This window comes from Pagrus major, chromosome 10 (assembly GCF_040436345.1).
Source record: "Pagrus major chromosome 10, Pma_NU_1.0".
In the NCBI taxonomy this organism is placed as follows: domain Eukaryota; kingdom Metazoa; phylum Chordata; class Actinopteri; order Spariformes; family Sparidae; genus Pagrus; species Pagrus major.
The window spans coordinates 13,713,067-13,739,738 of record NC_133224.1 but is presented as its reverse complement, the minus strand read 5'-3'; the positions used below and the strand labels follow the sequence as shown (position 1 = coordinate 13,739,738).

Sequence of the window (26,672 nt, the reverse complement as noted above, 5' to 3'; positions counted from 1 at the left end):
CCAGCATGCAGTGAACCCATTTCCCTCCCAGGGCGGCACGACATAAAAACTGGTTTAGTGCTCTGGAGGGGACACACAATGCCTCCACTGCCATCAACATTGAAGAGATCACTAAAGTGGCACTTTTTAACAAACCTTTCAGCACCGTGACATTGGCAGGTTAGCAGGTGACCCAAGTTGGTGTAAATCACTGAAGGTCCTATAGCAATCATATTGTCAGAGAGGGACTAATAGCACATCATAATTACAAACTGATATGGAATACATTTTTACTTTCAAGGAATTTAATATATTTTTGGAGCAAGTTAAATTGAAGAAATTTTGGGACTCTTTTACTGTGCCACAGAATACAGTTTAATACCTCTTTTCATGATCATACCAGCAAAAGAATTAAAGTATAAAGAAAAGCTAGGGGACGTAGAAGTATTTCTTATTGCTTCACATTTTGTCAGTACCTCCCAGCAGTACTTAATTCCTGATGACAAAATTAATACAATTAATCAATTACGAGTTGATAAGCTTCCTAGCTACTGTAGCTAGCATTAGTGACAGTGGTTGCTGGTCCGATGCCCGTCCGCAACCACATCCAAAATCATTTTCAAACAAACATTACTGTCTACAGCAAGCAAGGGAAAATATTCAAGACCAAAATGTCTTAAAAATTACATTGAATTAAATGTAGGAATCTATTGCCTTTTTTGTAAAGAAAACTAAATGTAATGCTTCTTAAAACCTGCATTATATAATTTATCACTTTTTTTGTATGTTATATTTTATACCTTGATACCTTAACATAGTATTCTATGCCATCTATAATAGTATATAAATATTGGATAGTGTGGATATTACATTAATCATATTCCACAACTATATACATAGACTTTTTTTTTATGTATTTTACTTATTATTAACACTTTTGGTTTTGGAATTGCTCTCCTGAACTATTTTTCTACAACTTAATTCACACAAATAATTGCACAAATGGTATTGTAATGTATATAATTCTGAATGTAATTTTTCCTTTTTTTTTTTTTTTTAAATTGTATTTCATTCATACACTTGTTTATTGGTTTGTTTTTTAACCTTGTCTTAGCCCATCGTTTATGCTGCTGGAACATGTACATTTTACTCAACCAAGTCTTAAACGGTTTGTTTTTGTATTAAATATATCAGGGGCTGTAGTAGAGCTTAAATAAATAATTTTGGCAAATTTACGTATTTAGGTCGGAGAGGTGGGTCAGAGGGGGGGAGGGGCGGGGGTGGGGGTGGGAAGGGTGGGAAGAGAGAGAGAGAGAGAGAGTGTGTGTGAGAGAGAGAGAGCGCTCCTGCTCCACCAGTAATTCATCACACACTCTGTGTTTAGACTGGAAACTGTTTCCATGTGAAACGGGCCTCTCCTAACCTGGCTCTTAAATGACACTAGTTAAAGGGACTAAAAATAACACGTAATGGAAACAACATGCCAGCTTATTGACATTCATGATTTACTGCTGCACGATAATGTCTCAAATCTCACATGCTTCTAGGGCCATCATGTAGTCATTCCTCCATCTCCCTCTTCAGTTCTCCTCACTGATATTGTACATTATTGTCTGAAAATTCTATGCATAGGAAGTTATAAAAGTACATAAGTGCAAAATGTGTGCATCTTCAAACCCACAAAGATTCACAGCATGTCTCCGGGTCAGTGAACTAATTTCTATGGCTGAGCAGCAGCCAAGATATAGTTTGCTTAAGCCAAAGGTGGATGTCTTTGAAATCCCAGAGTTTAAATATATTTGACGTCTTGAAGCTGCCAAATATGTGGGGATTAGGGTCTGGAGACTGAAGACGTAAAATGTCTTGAAGCTGGGTGAGGCTGAGAGCGGAGGTAGAGGAGAAGGTTGTTTAGCTCCAGGCTGTGGCTGGATACAACACTGACCTTTGACCCATGGAAGCTTTTGCCCTTCTTTGGCTCAGAGAAGGTGGATGTCAGCGAGCTGTTGGTAAGTGTAGGCAGCTTCAGGTGCTGGCCGAACAGGGAGGTGGAGCCCTCCTGCATTACCATCACCTGCCAGAGTAACAGCAACAAACCAAAATGTTTAGAGGCCTTGCTTTGAAAGATGTTGCTTTGGGCCACAGTTATAAAGTTGAAAAGTAGGGCTGGGCCTGGACGTTAAGTCCTTCTGGGTACTACAGACATGCAGTATCAAAAGATCTGGGAGCTAGCACTGAATGCCTGACCAGATTCTTAGTCTTATGTATTTATTCTTTTATCAGATCTCCCCAATTTAAATTACATTAAGGGGATATATTTATTCCAAGAAGTCCAAAAATATGCATTATTGGGATTCCTTACACCAGCTGATATTGACTAAACCTTTCATGTTAAGAATAGCTGAAAGTGTTGTGAGTACCTTATTTATGAAACGCAACATATCATCTGCATATAAAGTCATTTTTTAGGTGTTATTTTTGGCACTTAAAATTTCAAAGAATACCCAGCTTTATTCAAAAGAGACACATCCATGACATTTCTGTTATTTGGCATTACAATTCAAATCTTAAATGAATAATTTAAAATTGGGGTAATATGCCTCATTTCCGGGAGTGGCTGAGATGTTTCATATCAAACTCATGTCTGCATGCTCAGAGCTGGAGCCAGGGTGTGGACAGCCTAGCTTAGCTTAAGACCGGAAAGCAAGGAGAAACTGCTAGCCTGGCTCTTTCCAAGTAACTTTGGTTTTGGTTTGGTTAAGTTGTCCAGTATGAACTATGAGAAGGCTTTTGGGGAGACTTTATAGTAATGAATCTTCAATGCCTCAAATGTCTACAGAGCACACATTCAGACATCCAAATATGTCTGTTTTTGCTGGAATATCTCGTAGTCATTACAGGGCTAGAAAGATGGCCAGAATATGCAAGTAAAGACAACATAGCTGCTTCAGTGTGCTATACTAGAGAGCTACACAATGGTAAATCACCCAGCCAGGACTACTTGTATCATTACAACAAAAACAATTTTAAACCACTTTAGAGAGGTATGCAAATCACCATTAAACACATCTGTATCATCAATGACATGTTGGAAATCTTACTTTTGAGTCTTCTGTACTTCGTTTGTTAGGATCCCGTTGCTGTTAAAGAGAGGGACAATGAAAGAGACAGATAATTATCATCTACAGCTTAATCCTATAAAATACAAACAATTTAAGCTGAAACATTATTATTGTTATTGTCTAAATCTGTGGAACAGAGTATGGTAAAGTAACTTTGAACTGAGTGAAACTGTAATAACACTGAAGACCCTTTAGTAATAAGAATTTCCTGACAATAGAGAATGTGAGTTTGGACATGGTCTATGTCAGCACTTGAGCCCTTTCTGAGGCTAGGAAGGGGGTGCAGGGCAAAGTAAATACAGAGCACTTAGCTCCAGTCATAAAACCTCCAGACTACAGGGGTCCTCTGGCCTGGGGCCAACAGACTGACTGCACCTGACACTGAGGAAGCAACTAGGGATGTCCTGAGCTGATCCTGGCATGTTTTCATGGCTCTGTATCGGCTAAAATAAAGCCGATCCAAACCTGATGCCGTGTTCACTGAACTCTGCTGTGTTTTGTCCACATCAGCCTGCTAATGTTGGAGCACTGCTCTCCTTAATGACAGCTGGCCTTTACACTGCAAGCATTTTGCTCCATTTGTGAAAATAAGTGTGTGAATGTGAAATATTGTTTGGTTGCACTGCTTATTGACTCTTTTCTGATATCTGAGTTGGCAAAAGCAGACTTTCTAAGCTCAGACAGTAACTAAGCTGCTATCTCTCCTCTATTATTAGCAAGGAGCAATTGACACAACCCTCAGCTAGCAGCTTTTCATTTTTAGCCAGTGCAGACTGACCCATTTGAACTTTTATCCATATCATAAACAATGTGAACTTATCAACTTTATGGATTTGAACCAGGACCTCTAGCATTTGAATCAATAGCTTGTGAAATTTAGAAGCTACAACTGTTTTTTTCAATGTGTTGGATACATATGTAATCCACATTTAGGTAAATATTAACATACTATTGCGAGTAAGCATTGGCAAATGATTGGAGAGACAATGCAGACAGATCCAGCTCAGACAGACCCTGCTCATGGAGATCCAGACAACAGAATAGTTGTTTTTTTTAGAGATGAAGATATACATAATAGTAAGAAAAATATTTAGGATTCTCAGGTCTTTTATGAAATATCTATTTGAAGTTAAGCAATGCCACTTTTATAGAATTGGCTTATTCTAATTTATATTAGAAAATAAATGTCCACATGAAACAAAGAATTATAAACCGAAACCGGATCAAATCAAATCGTACCCAATCTTTCCATAATAAAGAGTATTGTCCCTGAATTGTATCGTAGCCCATGTATCTAGATACGTATCGGATCATCTTATAAAGGAGAGATGCACAACCCTACAGGGGAGGTTAGGTTACAACTCGTACAGAATAGAAGGACATTTGGCGTCCACAGTCACATTTCTCTTGTGAATGACAGCTGCGGGGCCTACGAGTGAAAAAAAGAGCAATTCCATAGGTCTGGAAACATTTTTACTCCTTAAAGAAAAAATATGAGTGTAAAATTAACAGACTGTTACATGAAATGAAGAAGAAAGGGCAGAGGTGCTATTTCACACTGCAAAGGTCATGTGTAATTTGTTAGACTGTCACCTGACCATCTTCACTGACAAATGTCATGCTGGAAGGCCCTGGCATCAATTGTCAGCTTTCACTCCACCAACACTAGAGCCATAAAGCTGGAAACTGGAGTACACTGACAGAAACAGATTAATTAAAGGATAAGTCTCACATAAATCTCATGTGCAGAGCCAAGCCAACAACGAACTGATCTGGCTAACTAGTATTATGTGTATCACAGCCTGATGTATGCTCTTCCCCTGTGCCATAGAGCTCTATTGTTGTCAACAACTTTTAAAAACACACTTTCACACTGGGTGACATATTCCTTCATCACCATGAACACACACACAGACGGAAGAACAGTAGAGCAGGTTGTACCAGCATCTGGATCGAAAGTAGTCGACTTCACTAAGCTGAGAGCTCAAAAACGCAATTACCTCCGTTTCCATTGTCCTACTCTACTTCCATCACAGCTGGTTTTTGGTAAAGTTTACCTGCCATTCTTTTGTTCCTGCATTTCTCTGTTTATAATGACAACTAAAAAGAATGCAGTGTTTAGACTGATGACATCTGAGATGATCAAGGGTCATCTCTTCTATAACTGGAATCACCCACTGTTAGGTGGGCAGTCCTACATTGTTCTTTGTTTTTACATGGGAAGTGTTGACAATAAGAAGTATCATCAGCCTTATTCTTTAACAATATACAGAATTACTCATACGATACAGGAATCTGCTGTATGAGTGGCTTGTCTCGAACACTTAATTTTAAGGTATCCTTAGCAGGGCACTTGACCCTCTGCAGATCTACTGGCCAGTTTCCTGTGGTGAAACAGATGTTGAATGATTGTGTAAGTATGTGTGACACTGTATGACTGTCTGTGTGAGTGCTTCTGGGAAAAACTGCACTGAAAAATACAAAGTTTTTCCTGCTAGGCAGTTAAGAAACAATACTTTCTCGGACTCCTACCCCTCCGGCTTTCAATAGCTTCCTACGGAACTCTTCTGTTGGGTTGTTGAAGGTGAGCTTCTCACAGCGGAGATGATTAACAGGCGGGTGGCCCTCCAAGTGGAGGAACAGGTCGTAATCAAAGCGAACCTTCTTCGGTTCTTCCTGAGGGAAAGTGGTGATCCACCCAGAGAGGGAAAAGAGGAGAACAGTCATGATCAGTCTATCAGGACTTGACCAACATTACGTTCAGTTTGCTGTGGAGTAACAGTATTAAATGTACCTTGTTTTTGAAGTAAACTTCAATAGGCAAGATGAAACCTGCGTATCCAGACTCCTCCACTTTGTATGGGGGATCCTTGCACACTGAAATGAAGAATACATTTGCAATTTAAGAGAGACCACTGACCTTCAACACAAGGTGACTAACAAATCTGAAAGATTTCATTCAAATTCATTTAGCTCTATAAAATGCAACATAACTACCCTCATCTAATCCCTGTTGAAGGGTGCTCTGCTGAACACCGACAGTCTAAACCATTATTATATATTTCACATTCTCTCACCATTTTGGCACAAAGATCAGGGGAAGATGAGTATGAAAACATATGCAAGTATTGCCTTTGCTCTGAAAGTCTTTCAGTGTGTCACTGCATGTACTGAGCCACTAAACCTGCAGCTCCATTCTCATGAGATCTCATTAACTCCCACTTCCATTGCCTGCACTGACACAAAAACTGTGGTTTAAATTAGAACCAGGGCCTTTAAAGCTTGTGAATCCACCCAGTTCACTACAAGGTGAAGACTCCTCATCCCATGGGCCTTTCAAAACAAACACACAGCACTAGAGCTCAGGTGTTCTTCCCTGGAGGTGTGTGTTTGTCAGCCTCTCTCCCAATGGACTCCCAGAGAAAAACTACCAATTAAGTCCATCTATGTGTGACCTGAGTGTGTTTACTGAAGGCACACTTAAAAGCAGGTCTTATCTTTGGTTCAGAGAATGTCACTCTGGTGCAAAGGCATGAATGGAGGATATCTAAGATGACATAAGTGTATAACAACCAGAGTGAAATGTGAAAATGATTCATGCCAAGGTGAAATCCTTTCCAGCTTACAAAAAAAATAGAAAAAGCTTTGACATTCTTTGGACTTTTTATATTAAGAGTCAGGGTTTTCTTTATGAATGGAACAATGACACTGAAAATATACTCTGGCACCATCAGTCCATCACTACTGTACTATTGTTACTCTGTAGGATCTTCATTAGTTGATCCCTGGGCTAAACACAATAATTTCATATGCAATTTTATATTCAGATTATTTTATTAGCAATTTATCTCTTAATTGTGTGATGGATAATCTAGTCAATTGTTTAGCTGATTAATTGAAATTAAATAAAGAAACCTTCATTATAAAAAAATAACTCAACTGTTTTAAAAGAAATTTAGCCCTTTATTACGTTTTCTTTCAAAGAGTACAAATTCCATCGTACAGGCTTCTGAAACAACCTTAAATATAACCTTCTTTCACATGAGAATGATTCTTTTTTTAAAAAGCAACTGCTTTAAAGCATTTTCGCCGCTATCCAGCAATCAACTGAATGATTAGAATTTTTCAGTACTTACATAGCCTTACAACCGATGTCAGGGATAACAAGATTAGACAGTAGCTCATGAATGAAAACTCGTGAGTCAACAGATATACTATCATACTATCACTATAATATCTGCCACTGCTGGGTGAATGTCATGTTATTTGCTGATAGGATGATAGCAGTCAACAAGGTGAATTTGGGCTGTTAGTGATTTTCTACTGTCATATTAGTGCATCCCTACTAACCACATCAGCTCTAGTGGCAATACACAACTACTGATGTTGACAATTCATTCTTGACAAATAAACTTTATTCATGTTCCACTGACTGGCTTTGTCTGGAGTTTTCATCTATATCTGAGTGTCATCCTCCACAGTTAGTTTCCTCATTAAATTGAAATCACTCAATTTGCTTTGACGCTAATAAATGAACCTTGATTGACGTTTTGTTTTGTTAAATTATCACCACTACTTATGATGGAAAATTATCATTCATTGCAATTATTGCCATTGTTATGATATTATAGTGCTGTGATACTATGACAATATCAACAATATATTATCTAACAAATGATATTGCATAAAACATAATATTGGGCCATAATATTATAATAATGACTCACACTACTGTAATGTTATTATCAGTTTGTACACATCAATGTAATGTCCCACAAACAGTTTGAATAAATGTTTCATATGCCAGCTAAAGTAGAGCCCTGTGTCTTGGGTTACAACATGTCATTTTTATCAAAAGAATCAGTGTTATTACAGTGTACATTATCAGCTGCAGAAGAAGTTCATAACTATATAAAAGTATTACATATGTTATCTAAAATTCCAGATATAGTTGATCATGAGACTAACAACAGACTAAGAATCTGACTTTTGGTGTCGAACATCAGTTCTTGACAGCCGCTTAAAAAGTATTTGGTCCCTCATCTGTCCCCAAAGTGGACACCGCAGACTGCTGGAAAAACGTTACGGCTTTTCTGAGCATACAAATGACAGCTTTGCTTTTTAGTGATGCAGTAGACCTTGGAAATACTTTGAGTCATCGTCAGTACTGACTTGGCTTTGGCACCAATCACATCATCACTGTGCTCTCTTGTTTCTTTTAGGAGCCCCGCCCCTTCAGGGAGCAGCAGTGATTGATGGCTCGGCTGACTACGCCGAGGTCGACCTCACCGCTGGGGCCGAGCCATCCAAAACCCAATACCACTGAGCAAATATTATGGGTTAGGGTTAATTGTGCATGTGGGTCAGGTTCAATTACACCCTGCTAAAAGAGCCTATTCACCACCACACCTTTACACAACCCGAGGTGGAGAAGGAGATGAGATGAACTGCCCCAAAATGGAAAGAAAAGTTCACACTCAAGCACATATGCTCTGTACATGTTTTGGTATATTTTTATTTGCATGGATAGCTGGGTAGACGTGATGTCATGCTGAGATATTTTCAGTTCAGCTACAGTGAATGACGTGCAATTAGAGCCAGACCAATACCAGAGTTTTGAGGCTGATACTGATATCAGTAATTAAAAGTAAACAAACAAACAAAAACACACATCAATATATTTTTTAGACTCATGATGGTAACCAAGATATGTACTGAGTTAAATCATCTTGTAATCACTCCCTGATGGACAAATCAAGTGTGAACCCACTTTGACATCACCTCACATCACATCAGTGGTTGTTGACGACTGTTTTGAAACCTCAATTTGGCATTAGTCATCGCCATCTTGTTTTTTTTACAATACATACCCTTCTTATTGTCTATTTTACTCTAAATGGGACCATGATTTGCTAAATGAACATCATGCTGTATTGAAGAAGACGTGAAACTAGCAATTGAGACCATAAAATCATGAGGAAACTGTTTACTGAGGGAAGAAATCAAGTGGGAAGTAGGGTAATTTTCTCATAAGCTTAAATACAATCTGACATCATTTTGCAACCAGTGGAGTCACCCCCTTTAGTCTATTTAAAATGCTGCAGCTTTAAGGCATTTCCGCAATGGCTTCACTTTTCAGTCATGTGAGCTCTGTCCACTATTTATACAGCTGATGACACGAACTGTAAAGGAGACTTTTTCAGACAAAGATTCTGCAACAGCACTGCAACGATGGCTTGTATATACACTGCCTTTGTTCACTGGCATAATGCCACCTCAGTGTGTCATTTCATACAGCATGATGGTGTTGTGGAGCCAAAAGAGGCTTGACAGTACACATCATAACATTGAGATCTGTGTGTTTTTTTCAGTTTCCACCTGTAAATCTACAAATGTCTCAGCAAACTGTTTATAATCATATGGATGTTTTATCGTGCTCAAAATGACATAACACAGCAGAACTGTTCAGAGGAACATGAAGTGTGAAACTGAAATGCAGTTTAATGTGACAACACAACATTTTTACACTAAATACATGTTCTCAAGTACTTCAGCTAAGTACAGTTCGTAGGTAAAAGTAGTTTGAGTTTGGAGTTACAGACACTTCACATTAGTGTACATTTTATCAATCTGAAGTAACCAGCAGTAAGCAGGTGGTGGAGTTGGGGCTTCAGGACACCAAAGACGTCAGTACAAAGACTGAGACATTGAGACTGAGACATTTTCTAATAAATGTTCTAAATTTCTGATCGGTGATTGGTATCAGCCAATACTGCTTCCAGTGATTGGCCTCAAAAATCCTGATTGGAGCAGCCTTATTTTTTGCTCAAAAGCACATCACATAATCACCGCCAGTAGCGGGAGCTGCCTGGCTCTTTCTGCTGGGGACAGGCACTGTTTTCCAAGCGAAAGAGTGACTAATAGTCAGTAGGACAGATAGTATGACAGTATCTTTTCCACGTATAAACTCAGCATTTTTCTTCCTCATCTAAGATGCCAAAGACACTGTTGTTTGGTCTTGTAACTGTGCTTTGTGGGTTGAAGTGTGGGACATTTCTCTTTTTATTTGATGAGTGAAGGATTCGTTTAGTTGTCAGACTGTGAACGCCATCAGAACATCACACCCATGTCCTGCCCCTCTGGCTTACACTTTCACACAGACGTAGATTTGCCTCTGTTATGGCTGTTATTACATCATCACTATTTTCTGACATTTCATAGAAACGAGAATGTATCCTGGCCACATGGAAGAATGCATCCATCCAAATGACAAATATTGTCATAAAGAGTGTGATTTGCGAATTAACAAAATTAACAGTAGAGGTAATATATAACGGGAGACGTTTTTCTATTGTTACACAATATATATCCTCATATATATCCTAGCATTACTAGATATCAAAATAAATTGATCTTGTGGAGATGCTGCTCAGCACCATCAATAGAAAATGTCCTGGCATGTTTATCATGTTTTAAATGGTAGCAGCTCCCTGCCCTGCCTTTTATTACTTATTCTAAAAAATAAACACATTTCAGCAAAAACTATTATATATCAATGAACACTGTCTGTGAGTCCTGTCCGCATTCTTTGTCGAGAAAATACTAGTGGTATTGTAAATAAAAACTTAATCTTCCCCTCTCCGCAGGATTCAACTAACAGGTCAAGTTATGGTTAAAATGAGAGTAAAACCCTGAGGATTCAAGATAAGCCCAAGAAATGTGAAGGTGAAGTCAGTGGAGCATCTTGGCTGGGGTTCAGTAGTTCAGGTTAAAAAGGTTAATATTATCTGAAGGAGCGTCTGAGAGGCAAAGATGCACAATGCAACCACTGACCTGTAACAGAAAACTTGCCAGTGGTCACAGAAGCTTTCACAGAGGGACAGGGCTGTGCCGTTTATTAACATGGCCCTGATTTAAACCCAGATGCCAATCACAGAACAATGCCAGTCACTATGTATTTGCCCTTTCTACACAGACTGGTTTGTAATGAGGCCGAGCTAGACGACAGACCTGACCGTAAAACAAAAGACAAGACTGGAAATAAGAAATTCTTTAGTGAGGCTTGTGGCTTCAAATATGAGCTCCTTCCGCTTGCTAATTTACTGTTAATCCCTCTTCTTCCTAATGGAGCCATTCATCTCAGCATCAAGTGTGCAATAAATGCCAGGCTTTTGAGCGGCAGGTGTCCACATGTGCAGCGTAGAGAGAGATAGGCATTGGTTATTTAGATCAAGGAGAGAACACAGACAAGTTTATACTCCAGTACAGACAACTGTTTGCTGGATGTGTAAATAGGCAACTATTTAACACGTCCTCCACAACGACTTTATAAAAATAAAATATCAGATGTTGTGTCTACGGTTCCTCGTGCTGTAGAGTTCAGCCCCAAGCGGCTAAAAAACTGATGAGTGCTGAATTTATTTGCATTTTTATGTCAGATTTGCAAAGACTAACTAACTTATTAGTCCATGAACAGAAAATTAATCATGATTTTAATAACCCAAAGCCAGTCAGGAAAGAGCAAAAACATCTTTTACATAGAAAAAACTTTTTAATATACTCAATTTAGAATAACTTAAAATTATTTTAAATATACTTTTTTTCATTTGACAGAACAAAATACCACACAAACAAGACCTTTTATAAAAAAAAGCCCCAGAATTTGTGATTTAACTGAGTAAATATCGGATTAACAAGATTATGAAGCTAACCAGACATTCAATGCCAATGCTGGCCTTTAATACTCAGGACAATGCTATTGACATAATTTGGTTGGTCCCATAAAGGACTAAGGGTTCTAAACCCAATCCTGGACCTGACAGACCAAGCCAACTTCAAATCTGATGAAACAATCCTCGAAATATGAATAAACACAGTCCTACACATTTTGGAAAACAATCCACAATCATATGACGGTATAGCAATCGAAAAAACAATTAGTAGCCGTGATATGAGCTGCTCTAACAATGGTGGGTGGGGATTAGCAGCTCAGTACGGATGGCGTCTCTGGTCGGCTAGGCACATTCCCTTAAAAACAACCTCACACTATAGTTTTCTCTGCTGACCCAAATGACCTCACACCAATCAACAAGAGCCTAGAACACAAACGAGTTCAAGATTAGTCTGCCAAGACTTAAAACCAGAATGCTAGAAACATCCGAGTGTGTGTTATAAGCCAACTCACTGGATAAGTGACCCAACAGGTGGGGCAGTTAAAGACTGAACAGGGTTCGACCATTGCATACACCACTCACTTCTCATCATGCACAGCATCTTCATTTGGTTAAACTAGAGCTGATTTAACATGGTAAACCAGGTTATGGACAGGATCCTCTTTCCACCCACGCAGCACCCAAACCAGCAGTATGTAAAGCATGGCAAAAGACAGACAGAAGCATGCTTGTTAAAAGAGGCTGGATGACAAGAAATTAAACATAAACAACACCATATGCACATGCTTGACTAAAACCACAAAGGTGTGAAGCCCCACCCACCTCAAGGGACCAAACACAGACTGAAAGGAGAACTGGAGGATTGAAGTGAGGGGTGGGGGTTGGGGTCAAAATCAATGGGATGCTCCTGATAGCAGATCCCAGACAAACAAGACTCACAGTGGGGACGAGGTGCTGCCAACAGACTCCCAAACCTCCCTTGAGAACCATTATGTGCGGTGTTCTGACATTTGATGCTACATCTTCTCAAGGGCTCACCCCGCTTATAAGATGCAACTGTGCACCACTGCTGTATATCACTACTGCAATTAGAAATTTCATATCTCATCTATAGCACCTTTCCGCTGACCAGCCAGCATCCATCTACCGCTGGCTTCCAACAACTTTACTCTGCTCCAACTCCATCTCATGACCTCAGCCTTCTTGCTCGTTCTATAGACGCAGACAGAAACTACCATGCTGATGCTGCTTGGAAAATATGGGTGGGTGATATGGTTAAATCCCTTAGTCATGGTATTGGCAATATTTATACACTGTATGCAGAGACAAAATACATTTCAAGAAAATTGTCAATCAACAAAATTAACAAACAGGAATATCAGTTTTTGCCTAATCCAGCAAATTAAATACTACAACCTGGCTGATACTGCTTTGAAAGGCTAAAACATGCGGCTGCATGCTGTATGAGCCAGTCTCACTCATGCTGTGCAGTAAAACATTGTTCAAAGCCACAGAACTTAAAATTCTACCAGACATCTAAACGTTTCAATTGATCCCAAATACATCAGACTGGATGATGCACAAATGTTTATATTTCAGTTTCATTAAATAGTGCCACCAACATGCTTTGTTTTAAGATTTAATTGAGTGAAAATGTAATTCAATGAGAAGCTGAACAAGCCGATACAGAATATAGATGATACTGTCAGACGGTGAACGTAACAGCACTCAAGTGACACAAAAGGGGAAAATGTGTTAAACTAGGTGTTAAAATATGTTTAACATAGAAAAAGATTCCTTTTGTTTGTATTTTATTTTGTATTGTATTTTTGTATTGTATTTTACAGTATTGCAACGGAGATATGTATGGACAAGTTTAACACTGACAAGCTCAAAAAAAGAAAAGTCGAATTTTGGTTATGTCATGTCATGTCATAGCAACCAGTTTCTAAACTACCTTAAACATATTTTTGGCAATGCATTCTAATTTAAAACCTTAAAACTTGCATTTTAAAATAAAGTGCGAAAGAATGTTTTACTTTTTTGGCCACCTTAAATCAGTGTTGTGTTGTTTTTGTGATGAAGTACAGTCAATATGGTTTCTTTAAGACTTGTTAGTCAGTGACATTTGGCTAAGCTGCTCCCAGGGTTTCCCAAACAAGGAAATAAAGAAAGAATTATTGATCTGTCAATCATTTTCTTTTGTGAATCAATAAATTACAGAAAAATGACTTATTTTTTATTTATTTTCTGTCGACTGGACTAATAGCCTAATTTAAACCACTGTAACAAAATGGTACAGTAATAGCTCATGTTATAGTTGTGGTAAATAATTTACCCTTTCAGCTTCATTTATTTCATTGATGAAAAGGGAGACCATGGCTCCTTTAGTGATTCCTAAGTCAGATCTTCCAGCTTTGGTGTGTGGAGGTGCTGTAAATAAAAGACAAATGTTTTATGGCAGGGGCGAGTGAGAAAGGAGTGAAAGAGCTGCCAACAGACAGCCCATATAAACCATGCTTCAATAAACCACTTCCTGCAACCTCCTTTCATTGACTGAACCCAGGGAGAGCCGGCATTTACAGCTCAGTTCCTGTTATTTGGTGGTGGCTGCCCGTCTTTCTGCACCTCCTCCCCTTCCCCATCCTTTCATACCAGCAACAGCAGCAGCCAGCCTGCAGCTTTCATGGCTCTTGCTTTCTTTGTGTTCACCTATACAAGTAGGTATGATTTCTGAGGAATCGTAAAACAATTACTGGCAAATTCCTGCAGCTCTTTGATTTCTGCCAGACACTGGGAGAGGGGGGGCGAGGAGGGGGTCTCAGGACCCTTTACACACAAGGTTGGGTATTTCCATCCTAAACGCTGCACAGACGACCTCACCTTAAGTTCCCGATGTATACACCGACTCAGAAACTGCTGCTTCCAGCTTGTGTCAGCTGTAGACAAATTTCGAGCTGCTGGATCACAGTAATTGGTCTGGTTCTCTATGATGTGGGTTCTGCGGGCTCTTTTTTAGCATTTATTTGTCAAACTGGACTCCTGACATCCTAAAGTAGATGTTGCAGAATTTCTGCAGATCCTTTATCAGCACGTGAAATACTCCCTGTTCCAGACTGTTACTGTCCTCTCTCCCTACAAGTGAGACAATCATCAAGTGATAAGAGTGAATTAATGATGCAGAGGTAGAGAAACAACCCATTTTGTTCATAGCAACGTACAAGGAAGATTTGCCTTCGAGGGAAACCAATTTTTCCTCCCCCAACATTCAAGAAAATGGATGAACTCTTGAAATATAAGTCCTAAAACATATTTGGTGATGGCATTGACTGCTCTTTTACTACAATTTATTTGGGCAACATTGCAGCTCATCTTATGGCCCAAGATAAATACCTACTAAGGATATTATTAGCTGCCAGCAAGAAAGCTATAACACGAAAATGGTTACAGGCTGAACCTCCAACAAAGACTAACTGGATAGATATTGTTACTACTATTCAAGGGATGGAAACAAAAAACTTTTTTATTAAATTTACGGACTGATAAATTACTGCGGTACTGGGAAAAATGGATTGTGTATGTGACCTCACAAGACGATCACTGAATATTTACCATATGAACTGACTTGTATATCCATCAATGCAATTGCTCGTATAAATACAAAAGGTGACCAACTGTTTGTAGGTTCTGCAGTTTTTTCAACTGTATTTCTGTATGTTCTTTTGAAAAAATAAAGTATCACAAAAAATGAACAGTGGACTGAACAACACAAGAGGAGTGCAGCTTTAACCTGCATGCAACGTTGTATCCTTTGCTGGAAAAAAGTCACTGTATAATGATGTCACTACTGTTTGCTTTGTGAAACTTTATTCAGACAGACAGAAGACAAAAGAAACCACACATGCACACATGTACAGGAAAGCATCCTTCATCTCCTGTGAGGATATTAATACTGGTATCATCACAGCTCAGAGATCACATTAGTAAAGCCACAGCAAAGAGGAAAGGAATGTACCGCCGCTTCTGAGCCATTTTTCAGCCTGAGGATCTGTATCTTATGTGTAGGTCACTGCAGTGACTTGACTTATGTGGTATGTGCACACAAGCCACAAATTAAGCCTGAGCGGAGGATGAGGGGAGTTAAAAGGTTTCATGCGAGTGTTCCACAGAGCCCAGGAGATGGCCAGAGGCTAACATATTGGCCCAATCATTAATGCATCAATCTGTGTGTGTGTGTGTGTGTGTGTGTGTGTGTGTGTGTGTGTGTGTGTGTGAGAGAGAGTGTGTGTATACACTGTAAGGGGCTTGTACTGTCGCCAATTTGGCTAACAGAACAAAACAGAACGTTCTTTCAGGAAAGGAGATACTCTTCCACACTCAACTTTTGTCGTGTAGTTTGACTTCAGTAGGCGATGTTCTACGTCTTTTGGAAAGTTCAATACAGGAAGTGTAAAACTGAAGCCTCAGTTAGCTTCAAGTGTAAACGTTGATGAATCTCAGTTACAGACGATTCAAGTTACAGGAGTAGTAATGAGCCCATTACAGTTTTGTGGCAAATAAAACGACACACTTAGTTACACAGTTGGACAAGCTTCACACTCAGAATATTATTTCATCTCATACATTATTTTCAGAAAACAGGTTTCACTTTTTCAAGCAAAAAGATTTCTGTTTATTGACTGTGTGTCTGTTCTGGGAGAGGGGAACCCCCTTTGTGCTCTTTGTGGGTTTTCTTCCAATGTTTTTCATGCTATAAATAGTTTTTGGGGGGAGTTTTTCTTTACTTGAATTGAAGGTTTTGATCTAGTTTGTTCGATAGAAAGCATACAGGATCGGTTGTCATGAAATGTCATAAAATAAGGGAAAACATACAGTAATTTTCATGGGTTCACATAAATAGACCACAGCCACACAATCTGTCATAATGGGAACAGATGAGGTAATGCATACTGCTGTTAAAAAGATGTGGTAGTGCTCATCCTCAAAACAGGGGAGTAGAACAAGGTAGGAATGAGTAACTGAATTTCTAATGTGTGGGTAACAGCATGTGTGTTCGTCCTGAACTGTTTGGTACACGGTTCAGTTCGGTTTGCAATTATCTCCAGATTTGTATGCCCTGTAAATCAAATATTTACTGTAGAATTAGCCTCATAAACTCTAATTAGGTATCCTGGCACTGGTGGATCATACATCCTAAAGAGCTCCACTGGGGCAGCTCTGGCAGTGGGGCAGTTGTGATCTGTAAGCCAAACCATGTTGGGTTAGCCCCTGGATTTACAGCTCATATAACCAGGTCTAAAACACAAGCTGGAAGAGCCTCTATCATTTGGGGGATGTTATAGTTTTCCAGTAGGTTTGAGTGACACTAAACAATTGTATGGTGTGCCTGGCTGTGATCCGCTTGTACTGGGCATCGTTATTTTCCAGCAGTTTTTAGAAATTTAAATATTTTCAACGTTTTGGCGCGAGATGCAGCTGCAATGCTTTTGCTGTTAATTACATATGATGGTATTGTGCAGACAGCCCCTCTCAACAGGCGCACCACACTGTTTTGCCCAAAATATGCTTTTCTAAGACATTTTTGAAGTGGAAGTAGTCTTTGTGTGACTGGTGTCGAAACCATTTGAGACAGCATCACTCAAATGCATCTACTGCAGTGTTTGAACCTCGCTCTCATATTCTTTGTCTGCATAGTAGAAATTTCTGCAGTCGTCCAGGAATCATACGTTGCCTTGTATGCATTATAATGAGCTGAGTTCATCCAGAAATTATCCACTGCCTTGTATGAATGTGCAAAATGTGCAGTCATCCAGGATTTATCCATTGCCCCAGCAGCAGCTCTCACACTGGTGGATTCATGTTATCATATCTCAAAATAAATGACAAAGATGTTATTTTTTGCCTTTGGTTGCTCTTTTTGCTGTACTTAAAACATATACAGTAAATCCCAGAGCTGAGGTTCATACCAAACTGTGGATTTTGTGTACCATAACACCTCAAATGTATAATACTATAAATAAGGAGTGTGAGGCTTTTGCAAACTCACAATTCAATTCGATTCCGATTCTTGGGTGTCTGACTCGATTCAGAATTCATTCTTGATTCGAAATTGATTATCGCTTTCATGAATACAAAAGGGTCCACTAATTTCAGTATACTGTGCACTAAACCATTCATTGGGGTCCTTAATCTGCTGAAATACAATATGAGACACAACTGAAAATTAAGATAAATGATCTGCAGCCTTTTAATTTTAAAAAGTTAACGGCATTAATTCATTCATTCATTTATCTGTAGGCATGCATGTTTGTATGTGGATAACAGAAACGTGTTGAATGCTGTGGCGTGTTTGTTAGCTGTTTTCAGCTGGTCTTCTTTGCTACTGCTGACCGCTGCTCTGTTCCGTTCATGTTCTGTCATAATGTCTTGCAATAGCATGAAAACATGTGGCCTGCTTAAAGTTTGTGTTGCAAAGGTGATTATCCACTCATTAAATAAAAGACATGCTTGCAGCCGCTGCCTTTTTTGAAGATAGGTAATCTTGGGTGCTGCACTTCCCTCACCGTTCAGTTCTGCTTTTTTCGTTCCGTCAACATCATGCCAGTTTTTTTTACATTAATGAATTGATTCTGAATTGTAGAGATAGGAATTGAGATTCTTATACGATTGATTTTTTTACCCACCCCTACAATAAAGTATGTCGAGGCTGGTGCTGTGTAAAGCACACCATTCAAACAACAGAGGTTTGGTTTGGTTAATTGATTACAGAGCCAGTACAGCCGAGCTTAGGCACCACCATACTTTGTCTTTCACCCAGGAAAAATCTTGGTTTCAAGTGTTTTTTCATGTAACAAAAAGCTCCTCAGTCTCGACAAAAAGAACCTCAGCTCTTGTGCATCTTCCCTGCACTGCACAGACCACAAATCTCAAACTCTTTTCACCGAGCTCGCCCATTTCTTTCCCATTACACCGTCTTACATCTTTCCATAAAAGTGACAATCCTCTGAAATATCACAAACACCTTTGAAGAGATGCCATCTCCAGAGTAGATTAAATGGCAGCCGAGGCTCCAAATGAGGTGCTTAAGCAGCATGAGCCGCTGCTGCCTATTGCCAAAATAGCACCCCCTTCACTGGTTCCAAAGAGCTTCTTTACCTCCATTTGTTCAGATGGCATTGCCATTAGGCCGTCTCCATGGCAACACCTCAACGCTGGCCCGTTAACCGCATGGCAATAATGAAGCGCAGTGGCAGCTTTACTGACTGATTCATCATTAATCTAAATGTGTGTCTGGCAGCTTCTCTGAGCTGCACAACAAATCACTGAGAGTGTGGGAGGACGAGCGGTAGGAAGTTACGCTCACCGTCTCTTATCACTTTCTCTCTCTAACTGCTTTCTATGTTTTGACTGCTATACCTTGTGTGTGTGTGTGGAAATTCAAAGTGATGACATGTTGATAAGACAAGCAATAAAGAAACAACTGATGTGGAAAAGCTGTTTGAAATCCTATCTGCGTGTCATATGAGCCTACCTGTCATCAGCATCTTTACAAGAGCAAATGAAGCAAGGCTGACACAAATCTAAATAATACACACCTCTTAAATGAAAGCTGCTAGTGAGCCAAGTGGCAATGATAGATTTCATCTGTGCAGGAGTCTTTGAAATCCTGACAGGCCGCTGGGAATCCCTGGTCCACATAACAAACGCTTTCCTGCTGCCATCCTTCTCACAGAGTTCACACTCGTAAACTCCATTTATCAAACACTGCTGTCAGTTATGTAAGGAAGATCCAGGTGGAGGTATCTCAGCACACAGGGCTTGCATTCAAAGTGCATCTGGTCAAATATTTTAAGAATTCAATTTTTGGTTTCTCGTTTCTTAACTTTAAAACAATCAATCAGTCGTGAAAAAATACATTCAGGCATTGTGCTGACAAAACAGCATTCGACAACCTGGTGAAACAGGGAGAAGTTAAAATGATGTTCCACTCCATTTAGTATGAGATGGGTTCTTTCCTCCCAGTACCATCCAATTCCTCACATTAAATATCAAGTTTCCAAGGCTACACACTATGTAACCAATGAAAGCTTCTCTCCTAACATTGCACACATATTCCTGCTGTCCATAAAAGTAAACAAAAAACAAAAACAAAACTAAGTGTTATCCATAAACTCCAAACACAGCACACAGACTAGATTGTAGGTTTCTGTAAGCAAAACGGTGGCAGTCAATTCTTGTCGACAGGTTTACTTTGTGCTTACGACTTGTTTAAATGCCTCCCATTTTATTTTAGTGGAGGGCAAGCACCATGTGAGGCATGCAGGTGAGTAAAAAGATTCATCTCCAACAGCTGCAAACTGCACTAAATCAAACACTTTGGCAAGAAAGAGAAAAAAGAAAGGAAAGAGTGGGAATCGCTGGCGCTGACCCAAACTTCCTGCATGTGTGTAGCCAGCTGTGGCCCTACTGGACCACTTAAACTGTTCTGACTACTCCAGACCACCATCCTTAAACCGGGATGGCTGGAAACAGCCATGTATCTAGCACCATCTCCTGAAGGCTGATCAACAACTCCATCAGTGCAGAAACAATAAGTTGATCAATCAAACCAAAATTAATATTAATACACAACAGCAAGATAAACGAGTAATCATTTGAGTCATTTATCAAGCAAAAATGCCAAAAAGTCTCTGATTGCAACTTCTCAAGTTTAATTTATGCATTTGTAAAATCAATATTTTTGGGTTTTGCTGGTTGAACAAAACAATCGATCAGAAGAGGTCACCTTGGGTTCTCTGAAAATGTAATGAGAATTTTTCACCATCCTCTGACAATTTATAGACCCAAAATTTAACTGAAAATAATTTTCAGATTTATGAGATATCATGAATTATGCTGATTTTAACTTGCCACCTAAAGTCAATCTGCCACGTGTATTTGAAAAACAAAGTTGGTTGGTACCAGATACCAGCCACCTAAATGGAACTGATGATTTTCATCAAGATCCATGCATTATTCCCTGAGAATTTCATTAAAAATGTGGAAAAACACCCTATCTCACAATGTTAACTAAAGTGAGAAAGAATTCCTGGATCCGTCCCTTTACTGCATCAAAAGTTAATGTGGTATATTCTTGGCGGAGACCCATCCTCCATCCAAGTTTAGTGGAAATACATTCAGTAGTTTTTGTGAAATCCTGCTGACAAAGCAACAATACTTTTTCCACTCTGCTCCACTTCATTTATTATTTTACAGCTATAGTTACTTTTCAGATCAATATTTTATACTTATTCATGATCAGTTAAAATGAACTCTACATTTTTCAAAATCGATTGTACAATCCACTAGGTCTATTTTCACTTTAGCTCAAACATTCAGTATATTCGCTGCTATATTGGCAATCGATGGATGTTTCCCCTCTGAAATCGGTATTTGTCCCAAAAAAACGGGGTCCAATGTATAGTATTTTTATATCTCACAATGTCAGAGTATAAGGTAAATTTTCCCTTCAAGATAATTTATGTGCAACAAAGAGATGATCCATCCAACATCCAAATCAGCACTTGTATCATGTTACTAGTTGGTGAACATAACATTTTAAAATATTAGTCTAATTGTAACAAACTGTTACATTCACCTGAGCAGGCCTGAAACACTAGAGCACTAGAGCGCTCTCTGATTTATTACACTTGGGCTGTGTTTCAATGAGAAACACTCAAGAGCATCTGAAGACCCAACAGACCAGGAAGCACTCTGGCTCACAATTTGTCACCATGTAAAAACACACAGGCCCCAAAGACTTCACAGACACTGGAAAGACCCCATGGCATGTGTCATCGCGTGAGATTTACTGAAGGCTCTCCCACTCGTTCTTCCAGCCACATATCACATTTATCAAGATTGGGCTGGAGCACGAATAGAACAGGGAGAAGGATTCGGTGTGCAGAAGCCAAATCTCATTTGGTAACTTGTAATCAAAGGCCTTTTAGGAGAAACTTAAGCTTTAAAGGGTTCCATATCAGCAGATAGGAATTTGATTTATAGTTAGCTTGGAGGCACTGGAGGAAATGATCCAGTATAGGATTTCCAACATGCTGTGTGGACTGGGCCTGTCTCAAAACACATCTTTTGTCAGAACATATGACAGGTTTGAAGTCCATCAGTTTCAAGGATGGTTATATCACAGTGATATATATGCACCCGCCACATTAGTCTTTCAGAGCATTCAGGTGTTCCTAGCTGCTAAGAATGATCATCTTCACATGTTGAAGAAAGTTACTTTGAATGTTTCAGCCAAACACAGACTTGGAGGCCACAGCTTGAAGTAAAGGCCATTTTTCCGAGTTTCTACTGTGTCTGAACCTGTTTAAAGGCAGGAATGATACAACAGGAACTACATTTAGACCATCTGTTCAAAACGCAGGTGCGCCTAAAGAGTTTACCACAGTCCTGAGTTTAAAAAAAAAAAGTTCCTTAGCCCCGAAATAGGTTCCCAAGCCCCTAAATACGTTCCCCGAGTACCCAAAAAGGTTCCCAAACTGATGAATATGTTAATTTGCTCCCTCAAGATTCCTGAGCCCTAAAATATGTTCCTGAGTTCCCAAATAGGTTCCGAGGGCCCCTAAATAAGTTCCTGAGCCCCCATTTATGTTCCTGAGTTCCCAAATAGGTTTCCTAGCCCCTAAATACATTCCTAACTTCTTAAAAAGGTTCCCCAGTTTCAAAAAAGGTCCCTGATTTCCGGTAAAAGATCTGGTGTTATTTTACAAGGATCCTGGAACCCAGAAAAAGTTCTAGTGGTGGAACTTATTGTTCACAATACTGATTAAAATGCATCTCTTGACCCACATGAGAAAGCACAGTTTTACAAACTCATTCATGCCTCTAGCCAAGACATGGCTGAGCTTCATTGCCTTGGCATGTAAAGTGGACATTTATCCAGTTTAGTCCAATCTGATTTCATAGTACCGTACACAGGAAGACAATTTGAAATGTATTTCATAAAGTGTAGGAGATTGTGGTGCCTCCAGCTGAACAAGCACCATGGAGAGTACTTCATCTACAAATTTCCTTTTTGTAAGTATAAAAAACAGTTCAGGCAAAGGAAAAGAGAGGACTCCAGTGAGTAGTTCTAGCAAAAGGTGTTGTTCTGTTATCCTTGTACTTTTGTACTTTAGAGCAGAGCTTCAATATTTTCCAATAAAATGAAATTTGATGGGTAACAAAGACCTGGTTTAATTTTAGTGCCCTGAAGATCTTAAAGACCCACAAAGGCCTGCTTTTGCTTCTATAAGGGGGAACAAGGTTACAGTTAATAAAATTGGTAATGAGTCCAAGGTGACATCTTCAAATATTTTAATTTCTGCAACAAGCAGAGAATTTTTCATATTTTTTCTATGAAAAATGACTCACAAAACGCTTTTCTAAGTAGTTGCCATTCAATTTATCTGTCGAGTGACTGATTAATTTATCAACTAATCATTGTAGCTCCATACTTAAATCAAACTATTGATTGACAATAGCTATTGGAGGCATATTAAAAGAGGTTTACTGTCAAAGAATCAGTACTGACACCATCCTGAACAGCTTCATAACTAAAAAATACTTACAGGGGATGGTGTGAGGATCAAAATGGCAAGCTGATAATAAAAAGCTGATGCTGAGCTGTATTTTTATAGGGCTATAAAAACATTTTTTTGTCTGATGTCAGACCATACATTATCAATCAAAAGTATTATGTTAATGTTTGGGAAAAAAAAGCCTATGAAACAGCATTAAAACCAGGAGACAAAATGATGGAAGAAAGTCAGGGATACATTTAGAGCTGAAAACAATTGGTTGATTAATCTGTAAGTTAATTGACAGAAAATGTGATGGACATTTTTCACCATTTTTGGACATTTTCTTGACCAAAAATATTAAAAATTAGAGTATAAAGTAAAGTTAGTTGCAGCCCTAGATACATTCACGTTAAAGGTCTGATTTGATTGCAGGTACTACAGACAGCCTGCATGCAGTTGTGACCAGTTTAGAACCATCAAACCCACTGTGGGCAGTCAGCAGTTACTTGGATAGACAAACTGACATATTCATTATTAATGTAATTCAACAAGAAAAAAACATTGCCATAAAATGAATGCCTGTACAGGAAGGCGAGTAGATAAATCAAAGCTGCTGTGTCGCCCGAGTCTGATGTAATTACATGAGGAGCAACAAGAGGAACACTGAACTGAAGACAGGCCTAAACTCACAAAAGGCTGACGTGGAGTCAAAAAATCTCAGACCTAGGAGGCATTTAAATTGATCCCTTCCTTGCCAGATGCTCCTTTACTTTTACTTCACACATCCAAGCATGTTAGACTACAAAGACTAAGGCCTCAATACACTGTTTGTCTTTGGGCTGTCCAAGAAGAAAGCTGACAATAATGAGAGAAACGTGGTGACAAACCTTTGTTCATCAATTCAAAACAGTGGACCTAGACATACATACCAACCCTCAATGTTTTTCTGGGAGGCTCATAATTCTCCTGGATGTCTCCCAATTTATGACTAATGTTCACACTTTCCCCCCTTTTAGTTATCACAACCTGTGTCTGCCACTATACAGCGTGTAGTCTACTGTTGTATAGCACCTCGTCCTGCTCAATGAGTGAAGCAGTAAGAGAAACAGAGAAGAGAAAGAAGTATTTAAGCAAATTAAGGATGTCCTGAAAAAAAAATCCTGTTTCTTAGGAGAAGGTTTAAGGGAAAGGGGCGTGCATTTTGTAAAATCTGCCGAGTTGATTTTTCTGTCGAGCATGAGGGTTGCACCGACATCAGTTTCCCTCGACAGGCTGACAAACATAGAGTCTCTAAAGGGAAGGGGCGTAAAATGAAGGAAAACTGATTAATATTGGTTTATACCAGAGATTCATGCAAACACGGTCAAAGTATTCTGCATTCCCCTCCTATAAAATTAAAACATAAAATTGCTGTTGCAGTGTTCTTCTGGTTATTTCCACAAACTCGTTTTTTTCTGGGGGATGAAACCCTGCTTCTGAATTGAAATCCTCTTTTGAGGTCTCAAGGTTGGCAAGTCTGGTCCTAGATCACACCATGAGGTACGACTAACGATGGCCAATTTAGAGTTTGGTGAGCAGAGGGCCTGAGTCAAAATTCGGACCATGTTTGAAATGTGAGACCAAATTCACACAATGTGACTACTGCTAAGACACATATCTGCTAACCAACCAAACAGAATACAGCATGAGATTACATATAATACACTAACTGCTCCATACCCAGAGCTCCAGACCCAGAGCGCAACCAAGATTTTAGCAGACCCATCTAGAGCTTCAATGATTGGTTGATTATTGAACTACTTGATCGAAAGAAAATTGATCTGCAAGCATTTTGATTAAATTTATCAAGTGTTGTCATAATTTTTCAAGCCAAATTAATCCTTTGCTGATTCCAGCTTCACAAACGTCAGGATTTGATGCGTGTCTGTCATAAATGATTATAAACTGGACATTGCAAGGTTTCAGACTGTTGGTCAAACAAAACATCATCCTAGCCTCTATCCTTATAATGGTCATTTTTCACTCTAAACTATAACTGAGTTTATAGTCTTGCACAGTTTGACATGTAATGAACCTACAAGATTGCTGTTATTGCACAGAGCACATGTGTGCATGTGCAGTCTATGTGTCTACGTCCAATTGTGGTTGGGAGTCCGCACAGCCAAGTTCATGATGAATAACAATTATCAGTCTAGCCACGATTTTAAAGACTTCCTATTGTGCAGTACTTGTGTTTCAGCCCAGCGCCTGCAGAGCTGCAAACAACACAGGTCCTACCTGTCACTGCTTTACCTTAACACTTAGAGCCCCAGAACCAAGCAGCTCTATCATAAAAGGTTTGTCTGTTTCATATCCAAAAGCAACATCAGGTATAATTCTGCTTGGCAGGGTTTCAAGACAACACATCTATACAGTGTGACATTTAAAAGAAACACTAAAATGCTCCAAACAGGCATGAACACACCATAAATTGGCACTTTGCATCATTATTTCCAACCTTTCCTTTCTGTCTTCTGAGAATTACAGAGAGGGGAAACTGCTTCTGCTCACAGAACCAAAAAACACTACATTTTCTCCTCAACACGCATTAAATACAAGGAAATGGACTTTTTCTGCCACCCTCTTCATATGTCAGAGGTCAGAGTCAGCTACAGGGACCAAAGCACACATGATCGTTGTCGATGCTGGCTGATCTGAGGCTTTAAACCCTACTCTCCCTCTCACCACATGGGAAACCCAGCCACTTTGAAGGAAGAGTGCCAAAGAAAACATGAAACAAAGAGACAACATAGAGCAGAAATAACAGGTCTCTTACCTCTTTTTGGTTTAGGGAAGCTTTCGTGCAGGTGAAAGACTACTTTCTCCACAAAGTGCTGAATGTTGCTGTGCTCCGGTCCTCGGACAAACACCATCCAGTCATGGGTGAAGCCTTCCACAGTGGGTTTCTTTCTGACCTGGGCACGATGACCAAGTTCCAGTTTCACCTGAACAGCACCCTGTAAAATGAAATGATGTTGGGTTACTGCCCAATTTCAAGAAAAAGCTTTTGAAAAAGAATTTAAATTAAGACCAACAGATAATGTTAGACTGTATACAAATAATCTCTAACCCAACATTTCTCTACTGAACAATTAAAAACCTGAACTATATTCCCTTGTCTGCTGCACGGAGAACATCATGTAAAACTCCATTAAAAAATTTGCTCATTTTATGAAACACTGATTTTGGGCAATTTTACACACCTGCAGAACCTGATTTACGACTCTGACTATTAACTAAAGTCTACAGGTTAATTTAGAATAAATATCACTCATGAAACAGCCAACATTTCCACTAACTTT

General features: G+C 39.2%; 1 protein-coding gene across 1 annotated transcript in view; it reads right to left on the bottom strand.

The window, feature by feature from the left end:
• Window positions 1-26,672, bottom strand: part of mllt3 (MLLT3 super elongation complex subunit) — a 58,355-nt gene that overhangs the window by 31,139 nt on the left and 544 nt on the right. The window contains exons 2-6 of the mRNA XM_073474509.1: window positions 26,147-26,327; window positions 5,893-5,975; window positions 5,631-5,774; window positions 3,078-3,116; window positions 1,922-2,050 (exon numbers count right to left, since the gene is read on the bottom strand). Coding sequence (XP_073330610.1) covers window positions 1,922-2,050; window positions 3,078-3,116; window positions 5,631-5,774; window positions 5,893-5,975; window positions 26,147-26,327 — 576 coding nt within the window. The remainder of the gene's footprint in view (window positions 1-1,921; window positions 2,051-3,077; window positions 3,117-5,630; window positions 5,775-5,892; window positions 5,976-26,146; window positions 26,328-26,672) is intronic.